This window comes from Calonectris borealis, chromosome 19, assembly GCF_964195595.1.
Source record: "Calonectris borealis chromosome 19, bCalBor7.hap1.2, whole genome shotgun sequence".
In the NCBI taxonomy this organism is placed as follows: Eukaryota; Metazoa; Chordata; class Aves; order Procellariiformes; family Procellariidae; genus Calonectris; species Calonectris borealis.
In genome coordinates, this window is record NC_134330.1 from 8,319,190 (window position 1) to 8,337,239 (window position 18,050).

The 18,050-nt window shown below is 40.0% G+C and overlaps 1 protein-coding gene across 12 annotated transcripts in view; it reads right to left on the reverse strand.

Annotated features, from left to right (window-relative positions):
* The window catches only part of CUX1 (cut like homeobox 1), a 281,906-nt gene that overhangs the window by 122,620 nt on the left and 141,236 nt on the right, over positions 1–18,050 (reverse strand). For all 12 annotated transcript variants that reach the window (XM_075168938.1, XM_075168936.1, XM_075168933.1 and 9 more), the window contains exons 6-8: positions 14,856–14,979; positions 12,815–12,891; positions 11,936–12,002 (exon numbers count right to left, since the gene is read on the reverse strand). In XM_075168938.1, the coding sequence (XP_075025039.1) occupies positions 11,936–12,002; positions 12,815–12,891; positions 14,856–14,979 (268 nt within the window). The remainder of the gene's footprint in view (positions 1–11,935; positions 12,003–12,814; positions 12,892–14,855; positions 14,980–18,050) is intronic.

The window sequence follows — 18,050 nt, forward strand, 5'->3', positions numbered from 1 at the left end:
CACCAAGTCTCTCTCCCAACTGCCATTAACACTTCTGCATGTTCTATGTCCCGTCTAATTCTCCCTGGCTTACACCAGTCCTATCACAATTTAAATACCTCAGACTCTTTCTCCATTATCAAAGTTAAACCCACAAATGCTGCATTTTTCTCTTGACAAAATCCTGCCAAGATCCCCGACAAGGCCAGTGCTGGCTGTGACACGCTCTACTACCAAAAAGAACCAGCTATGAAAACCCCAAAGACTACACAGTCAGACTTCAAAGGATTTCGAGAGCAATATTCCTCCAGATAATACATTAGGATTGGTATTGTTTAATAAGTACAGGGATGATTTAGAAAAGCCAATGAACAGTGGCACTTACTGCCGTAAAGCAGAATTATTATTATCAAGACTGCAGAAGAGTAAAAAGTCCAGACATTAAAACAAGCCAGGTGAATAGGCAGCTTTACGACAGATGAAATTCAACACTGACAAACATGTGCTAATGCCCTGAAGAGCAGTAATTTGGACTACTTATCTACACTGCTGGGCTCTACACTCCTCGCTAGGTAAACAAGATGATGGACTAATAAGAACATCTACACCTAGTTAAGATCATATTCCAAACAGAGCAAAATCCCCTCAGATAAACTATCATGATTCATGGCATAAACAACTAAATGATACGATCTGGAAGAAGATTCCTATGGCAAATTCATCTACAACGATGCATTACAGAGCTAATTTAATTTTTCCCCTTTTTGGACATCTAGCATACCAGCATGGGTCATTATCAGAGATCAGACAGTGGACAAGACAGTGTCGTTTTATCCAATACAGAATGACTGCATCATTGTTGAGCCCAGGAAAAGTAAATAGCCTTAAAAATTCCCATTATTAGCAAATGAGGGAATTTTGGGAGTCAAATTCCAAGTTATTCTGATACTTTTCCAATGCTGCAGTATCTGGAATCTTTCCCCCTCATGTCTGTATTAATCTACAGGGAAATTAATTGCTACACATTTGGTAATGTAGGGGTTAATTCTGACTGCTGTCGAATGCCCCAAGTCTGTGCTCTGTTCATCAGAGCATTAAATCTGAAAGCTCAAGAGAGTAGTGCAGCCGTGCTGCAAGGGCTATGTTATAAAGTTCTGCATTAAAAATTCATATCGTAGGCTTGCCACAGTACTCTGCTCTGGCTGAAAGGAGAGCTGGCGGGGAAATATTAGACACCCCACTGTCTTTCTGGCAATTGGAGACATTCCTCAACAAACAGCACCTCAGGAAGGGAATGAAAGGGCAAACAAACCGTGAAACAAATCAATGAGTTCAATTATCTCTCTCTCTCTCAGAAAGGAAACTTTTCATTTTTAAGGCTGTTTCATGAAATCTTTTAATGATGGCCCTGAACAAGGATGCTGGGCACTCTGGCTGCAAAACCAGCTGCTTGGCAGTGCTTTTTATTTGTTTTACACGAGACAGAGATTCCCAAACAAAAAAGGTGAAACAGAGCAGGGTACAGGAATCTCTCCACAGAACAACTCTACTTACCCTTTACATTACCGTGACCACGTGGGATAACAGGCTGTAGAAATTGTTCCCACCTTCCCTGAAGTGTCTCCAGCAAAGAGTGAATTTAGATTTATTAAGATGGTTAGTTACTCCATGGTTAAGTTATGTGCTCCTCACTACTGGTTAAGGCTGTGTGTATGTCACAGCAATTTATGGCAACTCAACTGGTAGATGACACTGTTCACAATGATGGAAATGGGTGTTATATTTTTATGAAAGCCATATGTGCCCTTCAGGTTATCTGTCTGATGTAACCACTGTATTCAGGCAGGTTAATAATCCACATAGCATAAATGGGGAAATACACGGGAAATGAAACATCAGTAAATACAATTTCTTGAGGAAACCATGCAAAGAAAGTTACTTGTTTCACAGTCATCCCCTGCAACTCTGACTAGCACCAACCATAATAGAAAGATTCACTTTTCCCAGTGCTGAATTTTGAATCGAAGGAAAAGGAAGAAATGTAAGCCATTGGATAAAAGTTGCCATGGCACTCCCTCTATATTTTTTTTCCATATATATATACACATATGAGAATATATATGCTTGTTAGTGTAGTTGGAAATCAGACTGACTTCAACCCAGCAATCCAGGTTTCGAGTGGTTCAACCACATGAGTTCATCCAGAAGGAGATGTAGGAGGGCAGGGTTTACCATCTAGCAGGTGCAGTCCACAAGGAACTGAAAAGATTTATGCCTGGTAGCCAGCACAAAACAAATCAACCCCAGACTAACCTAAAACCCCTCACAAATAAATAAAAAACTGAATTGGGGAGAGGAAAAAAATACACTATTCAATTGGAAGTTCATTAGTTTGAGGGAAGGAATAAAGACAGGTTATATAGCTGGTGATCACAATAACCAGAGATCATCTATTACAAGCTACTGAAAAACTGCTACAAAAGATTAGTATCCCTAAGGCAGAGCTTCAGTCAAATTTATTTTTTGTTCAAAATTTGTTACGAATAGGCATTTAAAACTTGCAAGCAAGATTCAATCAGCTATGGTTTATTCTGGGCATCAAGAAGCTGTATCTAAGCAAAATAAGGAAAGAAGTAGTCCTTTCTTCTCTCCAGTGATTTGATTTCTTAGTTTTGATTCTTGCTGTAATACTGATTGCCCTCCCTGTCCCTGACCCACCTCCCCGTGACTCAGTTTCTCAACATGTTAAAAAAATGGGAGGAAAGGCTGTCACAGGCACAAAATAGTCTTTGCCCCTGCAGAAACACACTAGATAAATGTTAAGCGTTAATAATATCAGGATTACAGGATTGTAAATGCATTTGTTTATTTAATGCTTTACAGGAATGCTAATGAAGTTATTAACAGGCCTGCGTGTTGTCTATTGTTTTTCTTGGTTTTAGTGTCTGCACCACACTGCCTTATCCCTTCTGCTCCGCGAGCTGGCCAACATCCTTCTCTTCCAAATCCCTGAATTAGTGCTCAGTCCTGCTTCCTAGCTCTTTATGTTTGGGATTCTTCGTTTCTTATTCAAAGACACTACTTTAAAAAATGCATTCATTAGAACATATTTTTTAAAAAATTTTCATCAAGATAATGAGATTGAATTTCATCATGCCAGGTATTTTCTGTGGCATACAAAACTGCAATCCCACATGACATTATTGTCTTTTAATTGAGATCAGAGAATACGTAAATGAGACAATATTTCTTAGGTCCCATTAAGTGATGCCTCCAGGATGATTAGAAGAGGCTGAACCAGACAGGACACGCTCCTCTGATATCCGCATGCAGCACAGCCAACCGGCACACTGACCTGCTCCAAGCTGCAACTGCTTCTCAGAGAAGTCTTTGATTTACTAGAAATGCCACTGTTTCTCGGCCACTTCATGAGATAGTCCCTATAAACATCTCACATCGTATCACTGCCAAAACTGCTAAAAGCCTGCAGACCAAAACCCCTCTATCTCCTGAGATCAGGGCACGGGGCAGATGTAGAGGTGCAAGTGCTGGGGGTGACTCCTGCACCTAATGCCAACACAGACGCTTCCCTCCCAGCTCTGCTTCTGCTATAGGCATCGAGGATAAGGGTTAAAATGGAAGTCAAAGATTTACGTGGGTGTGGGCAGGAGAAATAATTGCCAGAAGTTTTAAAACCCTCGCGAAGGCAGCAGGGATGACCTGTATAGCGATGCAGCCATAGGATTTCATTCTGCAGCCTTTACCCTGAGTAACATGAACACCCGAAGTTCCCGACGTCAACAGTACTAATATAGATAATACAAAACAGAAATACTTTTTATTTTTAAAGCAACTGTGGAGAGGATAATGTCCCTGTTTTTGTAGTAAGATGGCTTATAGCTCTGGCGTCATAGTAATATTTTAAGGCAGGGATGGGATCAGACACGTTTAGATATACATTCAATGAGATGCTGACAAATCTGTCTAATGAGGAAACAGCATAGGGATACTTCCATGAAGGTTGTGCCAGGTATAGCCACTGACAGTGATGGTACACATCTTCCTGTTCTTGGAAGAGGCAAACAAAAAATAAAGTAAAAGCACTGAATGAACGTGAAAGCTGTCTGTATGGAACAATGGGAGAGCAGGTCCACCAGCTCTCCCGGCAAACGCATGGCTTTCCAAAGGGAAAGAAGATAAGGCAGAAGAAAAAGACTGTTTTTCAGGGTACAGAGTTTTGGTGCTCGGGACCTTACAAAGTTTCCTGAACTTGCATTCTCATGCAGGACAACCATCTCTTTCCAATAAATGAGGGAGCACAACACACCCTATGCGACTCATTTTTTTGCCTGCACTGTTGTTGCGTGGGAGTGGGGAAAACCAGCTGGAATCCATCTACAGAGCACAAGGAGAGTTTCAAGGAAAAGCCAGTAAAGAAAGCTTACACATTACATGCGTGCCTAGGTAGAGACGACTACTGCAGTAACTGCCCGTTTAACTAAGAGCCTGATGGAGAGCTTTGCTTTGTGATTGGGAAGAGGTAACCCTGCATACTATACAGGGCAGGTCCCGATTGAAAACAGATGAACCATTTGTTTCTGATGACTCAAGGATTTATCCTGATTGCCTTCCCCATGATCCCAGCCCAGCAGTAGCTGTGCTGGCGGAGCCACGGCAGAACCACGTGCCCTCCTTGCTTCCACAGACAAGTGGTACTGTACCAAAATAACTCTGTTGCTTTGCTACTTTGCATTCAAAAAAATAAGACTATTATAATCTGTAGACATACATGAAAGGGCTGCATGAAAACCAAGCTCAGCTGACTGGGACAGAGACCCAAGGACCTTATCCATGCTCGGGGACAGATGTGCCTTTGCGAGAAAGGTGCTTCTTCCCTGTAACTTGCTCCTCTTCCTCCTCACAAAGCCCTCCCAGGCACCTTACAGAGGTCAGCTGTTACAGATAAAATGAGCTACCGTGGCAAGATGGCTTAAAAAACTGGATTGCCCTTTTGTTGGACTCGCAGGGAAAGCCAGTTCCTGCTGGCAGGCTGGGACTGCAGGAACATGCTCGTGGTTCCTCTGCTCAGCGGACTAAGGCAGCTTGCAACAGCCTGAAGAGGTTTGGCTCCAGCAGGAGCAAGTGAGAACAGACAGGACAGGGACACTTCTGCCCCTTGTGATTTCATGCAGACCCACGCACCAAGGATGCTGCAGCCTCTTCCATGCGGCTTCATGCCCAGGAAGGAGCCACAGTTGCAGCCATGGTCAGGATGACCAACAGCCTGGCTGGCACAGTAGCGTAAGACCCTTTGATACAGTACTTTGCATTTATTTAAAGATTTCCATCTAAGGGTCTCATGTCAACCCAAGGTTATAGATAACAGGGTGATGCCTAGAACATGCTGGAACACCCTAAGGCTATTTTTTTCTACTTTGGGCTGTTAAATAACACCAGCTTCTACGCTATACTAGAAAAAGGAACTGAACAGTCTCACTCAAGGTTAAAAAACAAACAAAAAAAACCCTGAAAGGACCTAGGGCACTTCTGTGCTGTCAAAAAGTTACATTAACTAATTGCAAGCATTACAATTCTAACAAAAGAGACAATACAGCCCAGCTACAGCATTAACTTCTACAAACTCCAAATGCTCCATTTATATGGAGTTCTCAGAAATGCACCCTTTAAAATAAAATTTAAAAAAAAAAAAAAAAAAAAACAAAAACCTTTTTGCCAGTTTGTGGTTTATGATTCTCATGTCTGCGTATTTCTAGACTCCAGCCAAGACCAGACTTGTTGGCTTTGAGCATTATACTTACTCCTCATGCCTCAGTTTCCCTACCCAAACGTAAAGGCAGCATTTCAAAGCAAGCACTCAGTATTACACAAAGGCAAGTATTTTACAGTAAGACTGTAATACACTCCCCACAGCATACTATCTTGCAACTTTTCTGGTTTGACTGTAGGCTGAACCAGAAATTTTACAAAAAAGGCTGCTTTGCACATGGGCTTTCAAGCCCTATTTCACACAAGAGCTTTAGATCAAAATAAGAAGCAGATCTCCAAAGTATTTTGATTCATCTTCATTTCTAGGTTTTTAAGCAAAATATTAATGTTACGTAGTGACTCTCAGCCTGTTCAGTTTTGCATAAGGCACAGTTAAAACCTCTAACAAATATCTCAAATTGTAAAATGCAGACAGAGTCTTCTGTAAGATTTAAGACATTCAATTTTTCTTCCTTTTTTTTTCTTAAAAAAAAATTAGTTCTCAGTAACATCTTCCCTAGTTTCTCATCCCCCCATTAGCACTACTCCTGGGGTTTCACTGATGGCACTACGACTAGGAAATTTAAGAAGAGAAAAAGCTGTAGAGACATGGCCTATGAAGTTCTCCACCTCCTGTTTTTAGGGAAATTACTTTAAATACAGCAATAATTCCAGAGACGAGCATTAGAAGTTAATGACTCATCAAAAGAACAGGAAATGGGAAACTTTAAGACCTTAAAGGCACAGCAAGTAGAAGCTATTTCATGTCATGTACAACACAACCACCCTAAATACAGTATTTCATGCTCAATGGGGGGAAGCAGCATTTGAGACCATCTATCACAGTAATTACGTGATGCTGGAGGGAGCACGACTTTATTTTTTATTCAGTTTGACCCTGAGCACTATCAAAATGGAAGACTACAAACATTTGAGAAGTGATATATTGGTACCAGCCAGCACTTAAACAAGAAAGATTTGTTAAAAAAAAAATTAAAGTAAATAATTTATAGGCCAAATTCAATTCTCACTATGTACTGGGAATTACACCCCTGAAGTTCAAGTTAACTGAGATTTGCCCCAATGTAACAGAAGATTTCACATGAATACTTGAACTCCAATTCCATCACATAACTTTAGGCAGAAATAATTCTTCATGAATTCTCTAAAACTACTGGTCCTCTGTCCTCAAGCCTCAAGCCCAGTGTCCTACACTCCTTCCATGCAGAAAGCCACACCTTTACAATTTTATTCTAGACTGATGCCTGAAGAACAGGTCTGTTTGATAATGAGTAAGGAAGAGGAGCACCCTTCACCCAAACAGCCAAAAAACAAAGGCATCCCCTTGTGTTACTGTGTTTTTGGTGTATAACCCACGAAACCCCCTCCTTTCGCCACAACCGGAGACTCGAGCGCCTTGCGCCTGCGTGCAGGTAACAGGAGGAGCTGTTTACCTCCCCGGAAGCCCTCCTGCCTGCCCGACACCATCGCCTGCCTCTGCCCCAGCACTCCCCATCTGTCACCCACCTCTGACTTTGTGCAGATTACTTGAGGATTTATTTTCAAGCAGGATACAGAGATGAAAATAGGCATTACTTTGTCCTCCCACTCCTGAGCTTCTACCTATAACTTCTTTTACGTTGTCATGTTATCGTGCTGTAAGCTCTTTAGGGCAGAGACGGCCTTTGTAAGAGATACGTGCACAGTGCCCACCCCGGTACCCCCAGCCTTGCTGACCGAGGTCTATGACCACTGCAAGAAAAGAAGTATTAAATACTGATACCGAAATTTTGTGAATCAAGTTTACAGATTCAGGCCCAAAACCAATGAAAAACTCTCTCTCCTTTATCGTAAAGCAGGGACTGCCAGCTCGCAGACCGCGCTTTCATCAACCGTGCTCTGTTCATTTCCCGATTAAGTTTTCATTAAAATGCAGTCCAGGATTAAAATAAGTCAGCTGGATCTATACGGTGGGGTAATTTGCAATATTGCACCAGTGTACAGTCTTAGTGACGCTACACCAATATGCCTTCCTGTGTCATCCTTAGCTGTGTTGCCAAAAAAGATCATAATCAGTCTAATCTATAAACAGGCAACAATTCTCTGCTTCATATACTGGAAGGCAAAATATTTTTCTACAAGTTATTGAAAGTAGTTATTCTAGGATGACTCCTTTAGTAAATATGAAAACCTCCTCCTCCACTGCATTTTCTATGCATACGCTACTTTTAGAAGAACAAAAAGTCTGCATCTTTCAGAAAACCATATAGGTAACAAAACTGGTAGCAGAGCTGCTTTGACTGACAATCTTAACCTAAACATCTTTTGCTCTGTGTTGTTTATGAAAGCTTTTTATTGCAGAATGGGGGGCAGTACCTGAAATCCTCACAAGACTACTTAACATTTACTGGTGAAAATGTAGCATTTCAGTGAAATTCGATATTTTCTTTCATCAAAGGCAGGGAGCCTCAACCCACATGTTAACAGTAATGTAACAAGCCTACTGTATGTGCTACAACCGAAGATCCTTTTCCAATTAGAGTTCATTTAGGTTGGGGGAGAGGAGGGGTCGGAGCAAAGAGGTGGCTCTGGAATTGATCTAAAACTGGAATTCGACCATTCTGGCTGGGAGCACTAACAGCTCAGCTGGGAATGCCAAACACTTGCTCGGACTCCGCAGTGAACCAGGAGTGAAAGAGCAATGTTAGCAAGGAGAACAGTTTGTCCCCAGAAAACGAAGGAAATGCATACAAGAATGTTTCTTTTTCTACAGAGGAGGAAGAAAAAGAAGTCTGTTGCACTAGGAAAAAAAAAACCCAACATTCTTTAATTTTCCTGAAACTCAAGTCTGAGTTTGCCTTTCAGTTCCAGCTCCGATAGAATCTCCAGATCAAGCTCATTAGTGTTGGTTAAATCCAGGTTTGCTGATAGAAACGTGTGGGACAGCAAACAAAACCAGTATCAGGCCTCGAGAGAGGATGTGCCTCTTTAATTGAAAAAGGCAGAGTAATCATTCATTTATTTAACCCAGAGATGATTATAATCTGAAAACCTTGAAATCCTCTTACACAACAACTGTTTTGGCAAGCCCCTCTGTGTTCCAACAAATATTAAACTGTGCTTGCCATTTGTCTAAGGAATCTTGTATTAATAAACATGAAGAAGAACACTTTTACCTCCCACACTCAATGACAGAAGAAAACAAAGACCAGCTGTATTCATCAATGGATCCTTGTTCTGCACATAAAGGCTAATTACATTTTACTTCAAGCCTACACATGGAAAACTTTGCTGCTGCCATCTTGTCAAATTCAGCTTCTGATATTCCAGCTGACAGACTGCAATGACTGCACATAATAAACTTCTTTTTGTCATTAACACCTTCAGCGCCCTGCACGTGGGGTATCCGTGGGACGCGGGGGCCAGGGGAAGGGGCAGGGGCAGCACCTCCGCTCCCACTGTACGCGCGCTACCTGCTCGCTGGCAAAGGGAACGGGGGGTTATAGACTGGGTTGACAGAAGCTAATCTGATTGAAGATTTTAATTTCAGCAACTGATCGCATTTGAAGATACCCTGCTAGCATCAAGTTCGGACAGTACCTCCGTACCTCACTTTGCACATAGTACTTTGAACGGGGACGTTTTGAAGAGATAAACAAACAAGTTGACATAATGATTTCCAACTTTAAGATCACAACAACCAATCGCTAAGACAACATCCAGACTCCTTAATGCTGATACTGAAGACTTCTTACTGTGTATTTCTTTTGCTTCTTTTTTTTTGTTTGAAAGATTTTCAAAGTTACAAACAGTTGAAAGACAGCTTTATTCCAAAACTGAAAATCTTAAAAGCACTGTTAGCTTTAAAAAATTGACAATTATCTTTTTTTTCCTGAAGGCACTCCAATTCATCTGCATCAAATAAGCGTCTGTAAAACTAACAATTCTGGCCTAAGATAAAAATCACATGTTTTTAAAACATAAAATTAAAATTGGCAATACAAGTAGCTTTTCAGACTTAGATCAAAAGAGAGTTTCCTTTTAGAAAAGAATCAAACTGTCTTTCACCATTTTTATTGGTGTTTTTTCAACATTTCTCCCAGCTTTTACAATTAAAATAGATGACTCAATTTCACTGTCTACATTCAGTTCCCTTTTCATGTTTTTCTAGATTTCCATATTGCAAAATTTGGGCTACAAACACCACAGATGACTGTTGTTATGCAAGAACTGTTCCTGCCATAAATATCCAAAACAATGATAAAATACTTCTGCTGTTATTAGGTCCTACAAGTTTGTTTTCACAGTACATTAGTTTGGGAGATAAAGTACATGCTTAATGTTTGCTTCAGGATTCAGCTCCATGATCACTATATTCTAGACCCGGCCTTCATAACCATTCTGCTACAGAACACAATAAACTTCTTGTTACTGCAGATGCTACTAATTTTATGTAATTCTATATATATTAGGTAAGAATCATATTCAAGATCATACGAAAATATTTCCGCGTGAATGTCTGAAAGAATGAAACACTTTAGAAACGCAAACAAATATTTTAGAGTACATCTTTTGCTCAGTATAAGATAAATTACAGTACTTAGGGAAATAATATTAAAAAATGAAGCAAACACTCGGCAAATAAAAACAATAAAAAGGGTGAGGGGTTATTAGGTTCAGTGCCTACAACCACTGAGCCCTGATCTCTGACTGTTCCCGCAGAAATGACTGCAAGACAGAGCTGGCACCATCAGTTACGTGCAGAAAAAAAAAAATAAAGGCAATCTGCAGTAACTTAAGGCTCCATCAGAAACATCATTAGTATGTGTCTCTTAGAGAAGGATGAAATCAATGAGGGAACAAAAATACTTTTGATCACCTTATATGGAACTCAAAGGAAACTGGACTTACAGAGCAAAACCAAAATTTACCAAAAGATTATCTTGAATGATGTAAAAGGTGTTTCAACTCCAACCGCTGATTCTCAATTACGATGGACTGAATTTTGTAAGGTCCAAGGTCCCCATGTACTCAGTGGGAAATTGTATCCTCAACGCTCACAGAACCACATGCTAAGAAATTAAAACTTGTTGCCAATTCGACTGGTTTTGAAAAATCTGTACTATCTAGCCTGCCATGAGCCATACCAGAAAGCACTTACCTACAGACAAAAACAAGACCATGACATTCCTCCCATCAAGCCTAGGCGGTAGTTTCTCTTGCCCCAACATGGGGACTGCCAACAGCCTTCCCTTACCATTCCTCCTGTACCAGAATGGGTGGGAAGGGCACGAGCAAGCGTTTTCCTCTCCGTTCACCCTATCACCTGCCTACTTGGAAGCGGAGGTGAAGCTGGAGCTCTGCGGGACGCAAGTAGAGGGCACAGGGATGTGACGTGCGTCTTCCAGCCCTTGCCCTTACAGCAGGGCAGGGACACCCATAAAGAAAGAAGAAATGGCTTCTTCTTTCCCACCCCATTTCCAGACGCAGAAATGACTCTTTGGGCTTAATACTGCTGATCACGAGAATTCCTTCTCATTACTAACTTTCCTTAAATATGAAGGGTTCAAAGAAAAACAGTAGAAGTCAATCTCTCTTTTGTTGTTGCCTGCACTGATTGTTAATAAAACCAGGGGATAATTGAAAACAGTAGCCATTAAGAAGACACGGATATATATTTTTGAGACTACCTTCATGTTCTACTTGAAAACAAGAAAAATCTGTCAAAAATGCTACTCTGTAATTTGGGGTGAATTTGACAGAGTGATCACTGCTACCCCAAAAGCAGAAAGAACCAGGGTGCCTAACAGTGAAAATAGAAATCCTTTACTAAACTGAATTTTATATTCGCCAAGATAGAAAGATCACAGTAAATATCTTATTTCTGAAATTGCCCTATTTCTAAATAAAATATAAGAGATACATACTATAAGAGATACATAGTAGATGCAGCACCTGAGAATGAAACCAGGAATGAAGCAGCATGTGTGCCAGGAAAAGAGTCTTGTTGGGTGGAAGAAAATATGAAAACTAATCATCTCTCTATAGGAGGCCAAATTATGACCATGTTTTCCAATAAATTTGGACTCCTGAACCTCTTCCATCTTGTCTGTCTCCAACAGACAGATGCAAAACAAAAAAGCAGTGATACCCTGAAGGAAGACATAGAAAGAAAACAGTGAAATCTTACTTTGCAGTAGTTTCTTCATCATATTTTGTTTTCAGATCAAATAGTTCTGTTCTGGTTTTTTCCAAGGCTAAAAGGCATAAACATGAAGCATTACAGCACTGTAACAGCAGGGAAAACCAAAAGACTACTCCTTTTTCTTTTATTCAGCCATAAATAAAGCTGTACACCTCCTGATGAAAAATTCTTTGCTTTATCTTTCTACCTAGGCAAACCATTATGACTTAGAAAAAACATAGCTTTTGATTTTTCACAATTTCTTACGGTATTTCTTTTACATTGCAAAAATTCCCAGTTTCTGCTTAACAAAGCTAGACATTATTAATTTCTTATTAAGCTGGCTTAATTCAACTGCTTATTCATTTGAAATACTTATTACAGTAATTCAGGGAATAAAATTTCTTGTGTTCTCACAGTAAACAAAACCAAATGTGTCCAAACCTGGAATCTGTAAGTTTGCAGATTAAAAATTACTGGCAAGCAAGTCATAGCAACAGGGAAGACACACTGGTAGAAACTGGGTTCATACTGAACTCAGATTACATGTATTTATCATAGTTCAGAAATGTGTGAAACCAGAGCAAAACGCAACATGGATGAAAAGTGCCACGGCCTGCTTTAATTGCAGCGATGCTCTAACGCTGTACGTGCTTCATGCTTGGCCTTGTCCACTGTATTTACCAACAGACTGGCTGCAACGCAAGCGTTCACTTAAGGTGTGAAGCCCAAAAGAAGCTCTGATTCACAAAGCACGTTCAAGCTCTGTTGGATCTCTCTGCACTTGCAAGAGCTGGTTCACACACAGTCCTGATACATTTAATGATCTCTATCCTCTCACCTCCAGCCTGATCATTGGTATAGGTCAGAATAGCGATGCCAAACCTGTTTGCAAAGCTTGAACTTTGTGTTCGGCTTCTTCCAGCTTCGAGGCTGTCGACATCTGTGTCTCCTGCAATTTTCTATAAAGGGAAGAGAAGAGGTGAGAACAGAGCTCGTAATCATGTTAAACAACTTATTTGTATTTTGCAAATTTGGAAGATAGAGTGATTAAATGTCTCAACTGTAATCAGACAACTGACAACACCACACAGACTACAAGGTGCTTCAATGGGACCCATAAATCATGTCACATTGCAATACTGTTCATACTTTGCAGTCCCGCTTATTAAAATTTTAACAGTGTAGCCACCTCATAACATAAGCTGTGAACATTATACAAGAGTTGACTGCTATATAAATGACAACTTTAGTGGAAGGTTTTCTTGAGCATAATTTGTTTTGGAAATGTCACACACATTAAGAAAATTGTCACCAAGCACCCTCTGTTGTACAAAGTTAGTACAAGAAGAACGATACATTTCCATTTTACTGTCATAATGAAGAAATTTGTTGCCGTAACTGATATAGTGAATAGATGCGGCAGCTGTTTCATCATAGCTGTAATGGATGCCAAATGCAGTAATATTATTAGCTACTCCTTAAAAAAACCACACATATTTCAAAACAAATCTCACATTGATATTTTCTATATAACATGAGCAAACCTTTAATATGCTCACATTTCTTATGTCCACAGGCAATATTTTCTTGTTTGTGTCAGTTATACACGTTTTAACATCATCTGGCCATACAGTCACTACACTCTTTGCTAAAGGCTAGATTACAGGATTTATAAAACTCATCTTTGAAAGGGAGTTGCTCCAACATCTCCCAGGAGTCGCTGCTTTTTACGACATTGCTTTTAAGATATTCCGCAGATTTCAGAATTGTGAAATGCCTTAGGAAACTACCAGCATCCTACTTGCACTCCATAAGGCGCATAAATTTATTCTCCAACGCTGCTGACCAGGTTAATAACTATTTGTAGCGAGAAACATGCATCAGTTCCCCTCATACCAAATTATACACTTTGAGAACTCAAAACCTCTTATACACACTTTTATTTGCATTCCACAACCTGCCATTTTATTTTATTTTTAAGCATATCTAAATTGCACTTGTTAAAGCCACTGCTTACATGCTACTTATCAAAAAGATCAACCACAGATATTGATGAATGAATAAAAGCTTTGCATTCACTGGTAGATTCTTCCCACTCAGACCTGAATTTAAACAACCAACCCACCAACTAAAAAACTCACGTGAAGGGCTTCCACACTAAGTTGAACATATTATAGCTTTAGTGTTATTGCTCCATGGGAGAAATAAATTCTCAAGGCAGGGAACGCAGCCTGAAAGAACTCCCTCTTAAGACCCTTGGTCTTGTCCTGCCTGATTTGTTTGCCCACTAACCCACAAGATTCAAACATTCCCTGCTCATTTGCAAACGGTTAGAAATGCATCCAAATTGCTTCCAAAAATCAACAATAAATAATTAAAATACTTCTTAATTTTGACATGTAGGAATATGCAAACCTTTTCAGGATAATTCAGGTACACCCCCCCTCTCTTAGACATTACCATAGGAGCAGGGGTGATGCATCTTTTACCCAAGCTCCTGGGTACAGTGTTTCATCTTAAGCAGCTCAGGGTTGTACAGATTGTACAATGGTACTGTGACACACAAAGCGGACACAGCAGACTGAATTACGCTGTCGGCTAATGGAGAAAGATTAGTGTCACAAAGGACAATACAGCTAGTGAAGAATAAAAGCAGGTTTGCACCCTCCTGAACATGACACCCCCCCACAACACTACTGCAAAGAAACAATCTGTCCTTGTTTTACTTCCACACTTTCACAATTGTTTTTCTGTGCAAAGTTGAGTATCAAATGATTCCATGTCAAACACATAAATCACCAGAATCGCTCAATATATGAGCTGTCTCAGTACGCTGAAGAGAGAGTCCTGGCTGGGAAGATTAAACAGAAAAATACATCTCTCCTCCTCTACAATACCTACAGACACACACATGCACACTCACCTCTCCTTCTCCGCGAAATCATTTTGTAACTTTTGTTCTTTTTCAAGGGCTATATTCTCCGCTTGGTTCTTCAGGGTCTGTTCATATTCTCGGATTTTCTCTTTAAGTGCTTTTATTGTAACCTCTACAGAAAAACAATAGGGGAAGAATGAGTTTACACAGCTCCACGTGGTTCCACAACACAAGGCTTTCTTTACCCTGTAGGCTCAGTGTGTTTTAAACTTTAGCTCTTCAACTCTGACACAAAATCAATGGATATGAGTCCCTTTGGAGACCTTTTACTCCCTAAATGTTAAACTGAACTTTAAGTGTTTAGGTTGAGAAGGATCAATGGAGTTTGCTGGAAAGCAGAGTGAAGAAGGTTCCTCTAACATGACTTTAAAAAAAAAATGAAAAAAAAATCAATTGTAAAATATAATATCACCTTATTGACTAGTCTCAAATTAGCTCGCTGCTGAGTGTAGATTAATAAAGTCCCAGTATAGGTTTAAGTATGCATTTACACATAGGACAGTTAATTCACATAACTGTGCTCATGTAAAAAGAGGCAGTTTTACTATGGTTCATGCACAGATGCAATCTAACACTAATTGAACACATATCTGGGATACAGCTATGTTCTGCTTCACAACTGATGAAAAATACGGCAGTTAAGATTTAACTGCTGTATTAACAGTAGATCAGATTCAACAGACACTCTGGAGCCCTTCATATTCTCGTTGCTCTAACTGCCTTGTCATCGACACTGGGTTTTACGCACAAGCATTAACTATTATAACTTTCTGAGTGCACTTGTAGCCTTCCAGGGAATTTGCAGAAACCCTTCTCTCCGATAAAGAAGCTATCTTGCATTTACTGTGCCCGGTAATGGATGAGAGAAGATGCATAAACCTGCAGAGTTACGGCGCAGCCTCTGATGGACAGCGTCTTGTTACGTGCCCTGATCCATTCCTACATGAAAGCCCTTTGATCCCACCCACAGGAAAGGACTGAATCCTTACAGGGCTCATAAGAGGAAAAGCAGGACATTCACCAGAGTATGCTTTGTAACAATAATGGAATTTGGAAAAAGCATTAGCCTGCCAGAAGACTCGCAGCTAGCAATACATTTCAATGTACTTACACAGAGATGCGGCGGTTTACAGACATCAGCTTATTAACAGATGCCATTAACAATGTTTTAGGAAAAATACCTTTGGACGTAAAAAGTTTCTCATTCTGCAGAAACATCACAGAAAGACAAACTCTACTATGAAAAGTAAAGCCTATGGACCTGGGGAAAAAAATCTCAATAATATCACACAAAACCATGCATAATCCTTTCAAAGTCTAGACTTTTAGACTTGACTAGAGAACTGTAAAGCCAGACAGTAGATAGCTGGTGACAAGGTCCGCTGTCTGGGAATTACACCAAAGGCAGCTTGGGCCACCGTAACCACAAAAAAGGGGGGGGAAGAGTGGTAAAAACGATTGCCAGCAAACCAGCTACTGTCGAATGAAGAAGCAGTGCAAAAATCAGATGAGGCTTATTACTGAGTAATAGGCTGCGAAAAGGACATGTCACTTTTCTTTTTTTTTTTTTTTTTTTTGTTAAGCAAAGGGAAATTCTTCTCTGAGATCCGGGAAGTAATACAAATTCTGATCTTTTCCTGAATAAGCAAAGGATGCTCCTTCACACAGACAAAAGGATGCTCATTCATACGTACAAAGGATGTACTCTTTGTACTGGAGACACCTTTGCTCCAGGTATTTCCAGACATAAATCTGCAGAAGTATTCAGGTATATGAAGAAGCACAGAGTTAAAGAGTCTCATGGAAATGCATATAGTTGCATCTGACAAGGTTTCATTTTAAGAGGAAACAAAACTACAAAAATGAATATAAGAAGTGCACAAATATGGGAAAAAATTATGACTTTTGTGACAAAACCTGGCTTTACCTTTAGGCACCCAACAATAGATGTGTTGGACAAGCACAGTTTAATCCTTTACATTGCTCGAAGAACTAAGTGCCTTCTTTACTGTTCAGGTCAGCTAAAGCTTTTTAGCCACTGCCATTTATACCAGTTTTGGAAGAAGTTGTTACAGGAATCGTATAGCTCTTACGCAGCCCTCCAAACAACAAGATTAACTGATCAAAGCACCCTTAGCTTTTCCCTGAATATCTTTCTAACCCTATTTGAAACAGAGTATAAAACTATTGCACTGGAGTGAAAAACAACGCAAAGACTACAGTGGCAAAACAGAAGGGAAGTTAGTGCACACCAGGGAAAATAAAAATAGCCAGTTTATGAATGGTTGCAGCAAAAAACTCTGGAAGTCGAGATCTTTTCCACTTTCTGGGATGAACCCCTATGTCATGTTGGATGTACAGGATGCACACCCTCAGGAAAACGCTGCACAGTGAACTGCAATTATGGTACATTTCCAGCAAAAATACTGTCGGGCTTGGAGCATTACAGCTCCCACATGACACCTTTTGCAGTCCAGCCTGAATCCTTGCATGCTGATACCTGTCCTCTCCATAGGTCACACCCTCTATGTTAAAACAAAACATGTAACTGCATATATGCTCCTTCTGCTGAAAATGAGATGTAACAGAACCAACTTAGTTGCTAATGTGGCTTTCAAATGTTACCCATTTGGGTGCAACAGTTCCACCGTATTAAAAAAAGAAAAATTCTCCCAAATGCCTAGAAAATTTACCTTTCCACCACCCAGAACTGAGTATTAAACATGGAAATGAAAAGTCCCATGTATAGGCAAGCAGGTGTACAACTGAGCAAATTTTGTTTTCTGGTGCAGGAAATATTCTTCACAATCACAAGAAAACTTGAACAGTCTTAAACACAACAAGCTTTAAATCTCATTGAGATTTTCATGTATTTTCATGTACTCTGGTCTCATTAAAACTTACTTAAATAATTAAACAGTATTAGCTTGTATTTACATTGCTCTATGGATAGTCGCTAGAGTAAATATAATGTATGTATGCTGAATGTACTCCAGTAACACATTTCAGATTTCGACAAGGAAAAAGAGAGTACAGAAAAAGTTCCATTTTGTACAGATTTGTATGTGTGTATGAAATACTGGATTTTTGTGTGTGTCTCTGTAAAAGGTATGTGCAACACGCACCCAAACACACTTCAGCTTGATGTCAAGCAGTAGCACCGTCTCTCATAAAACGTCTACA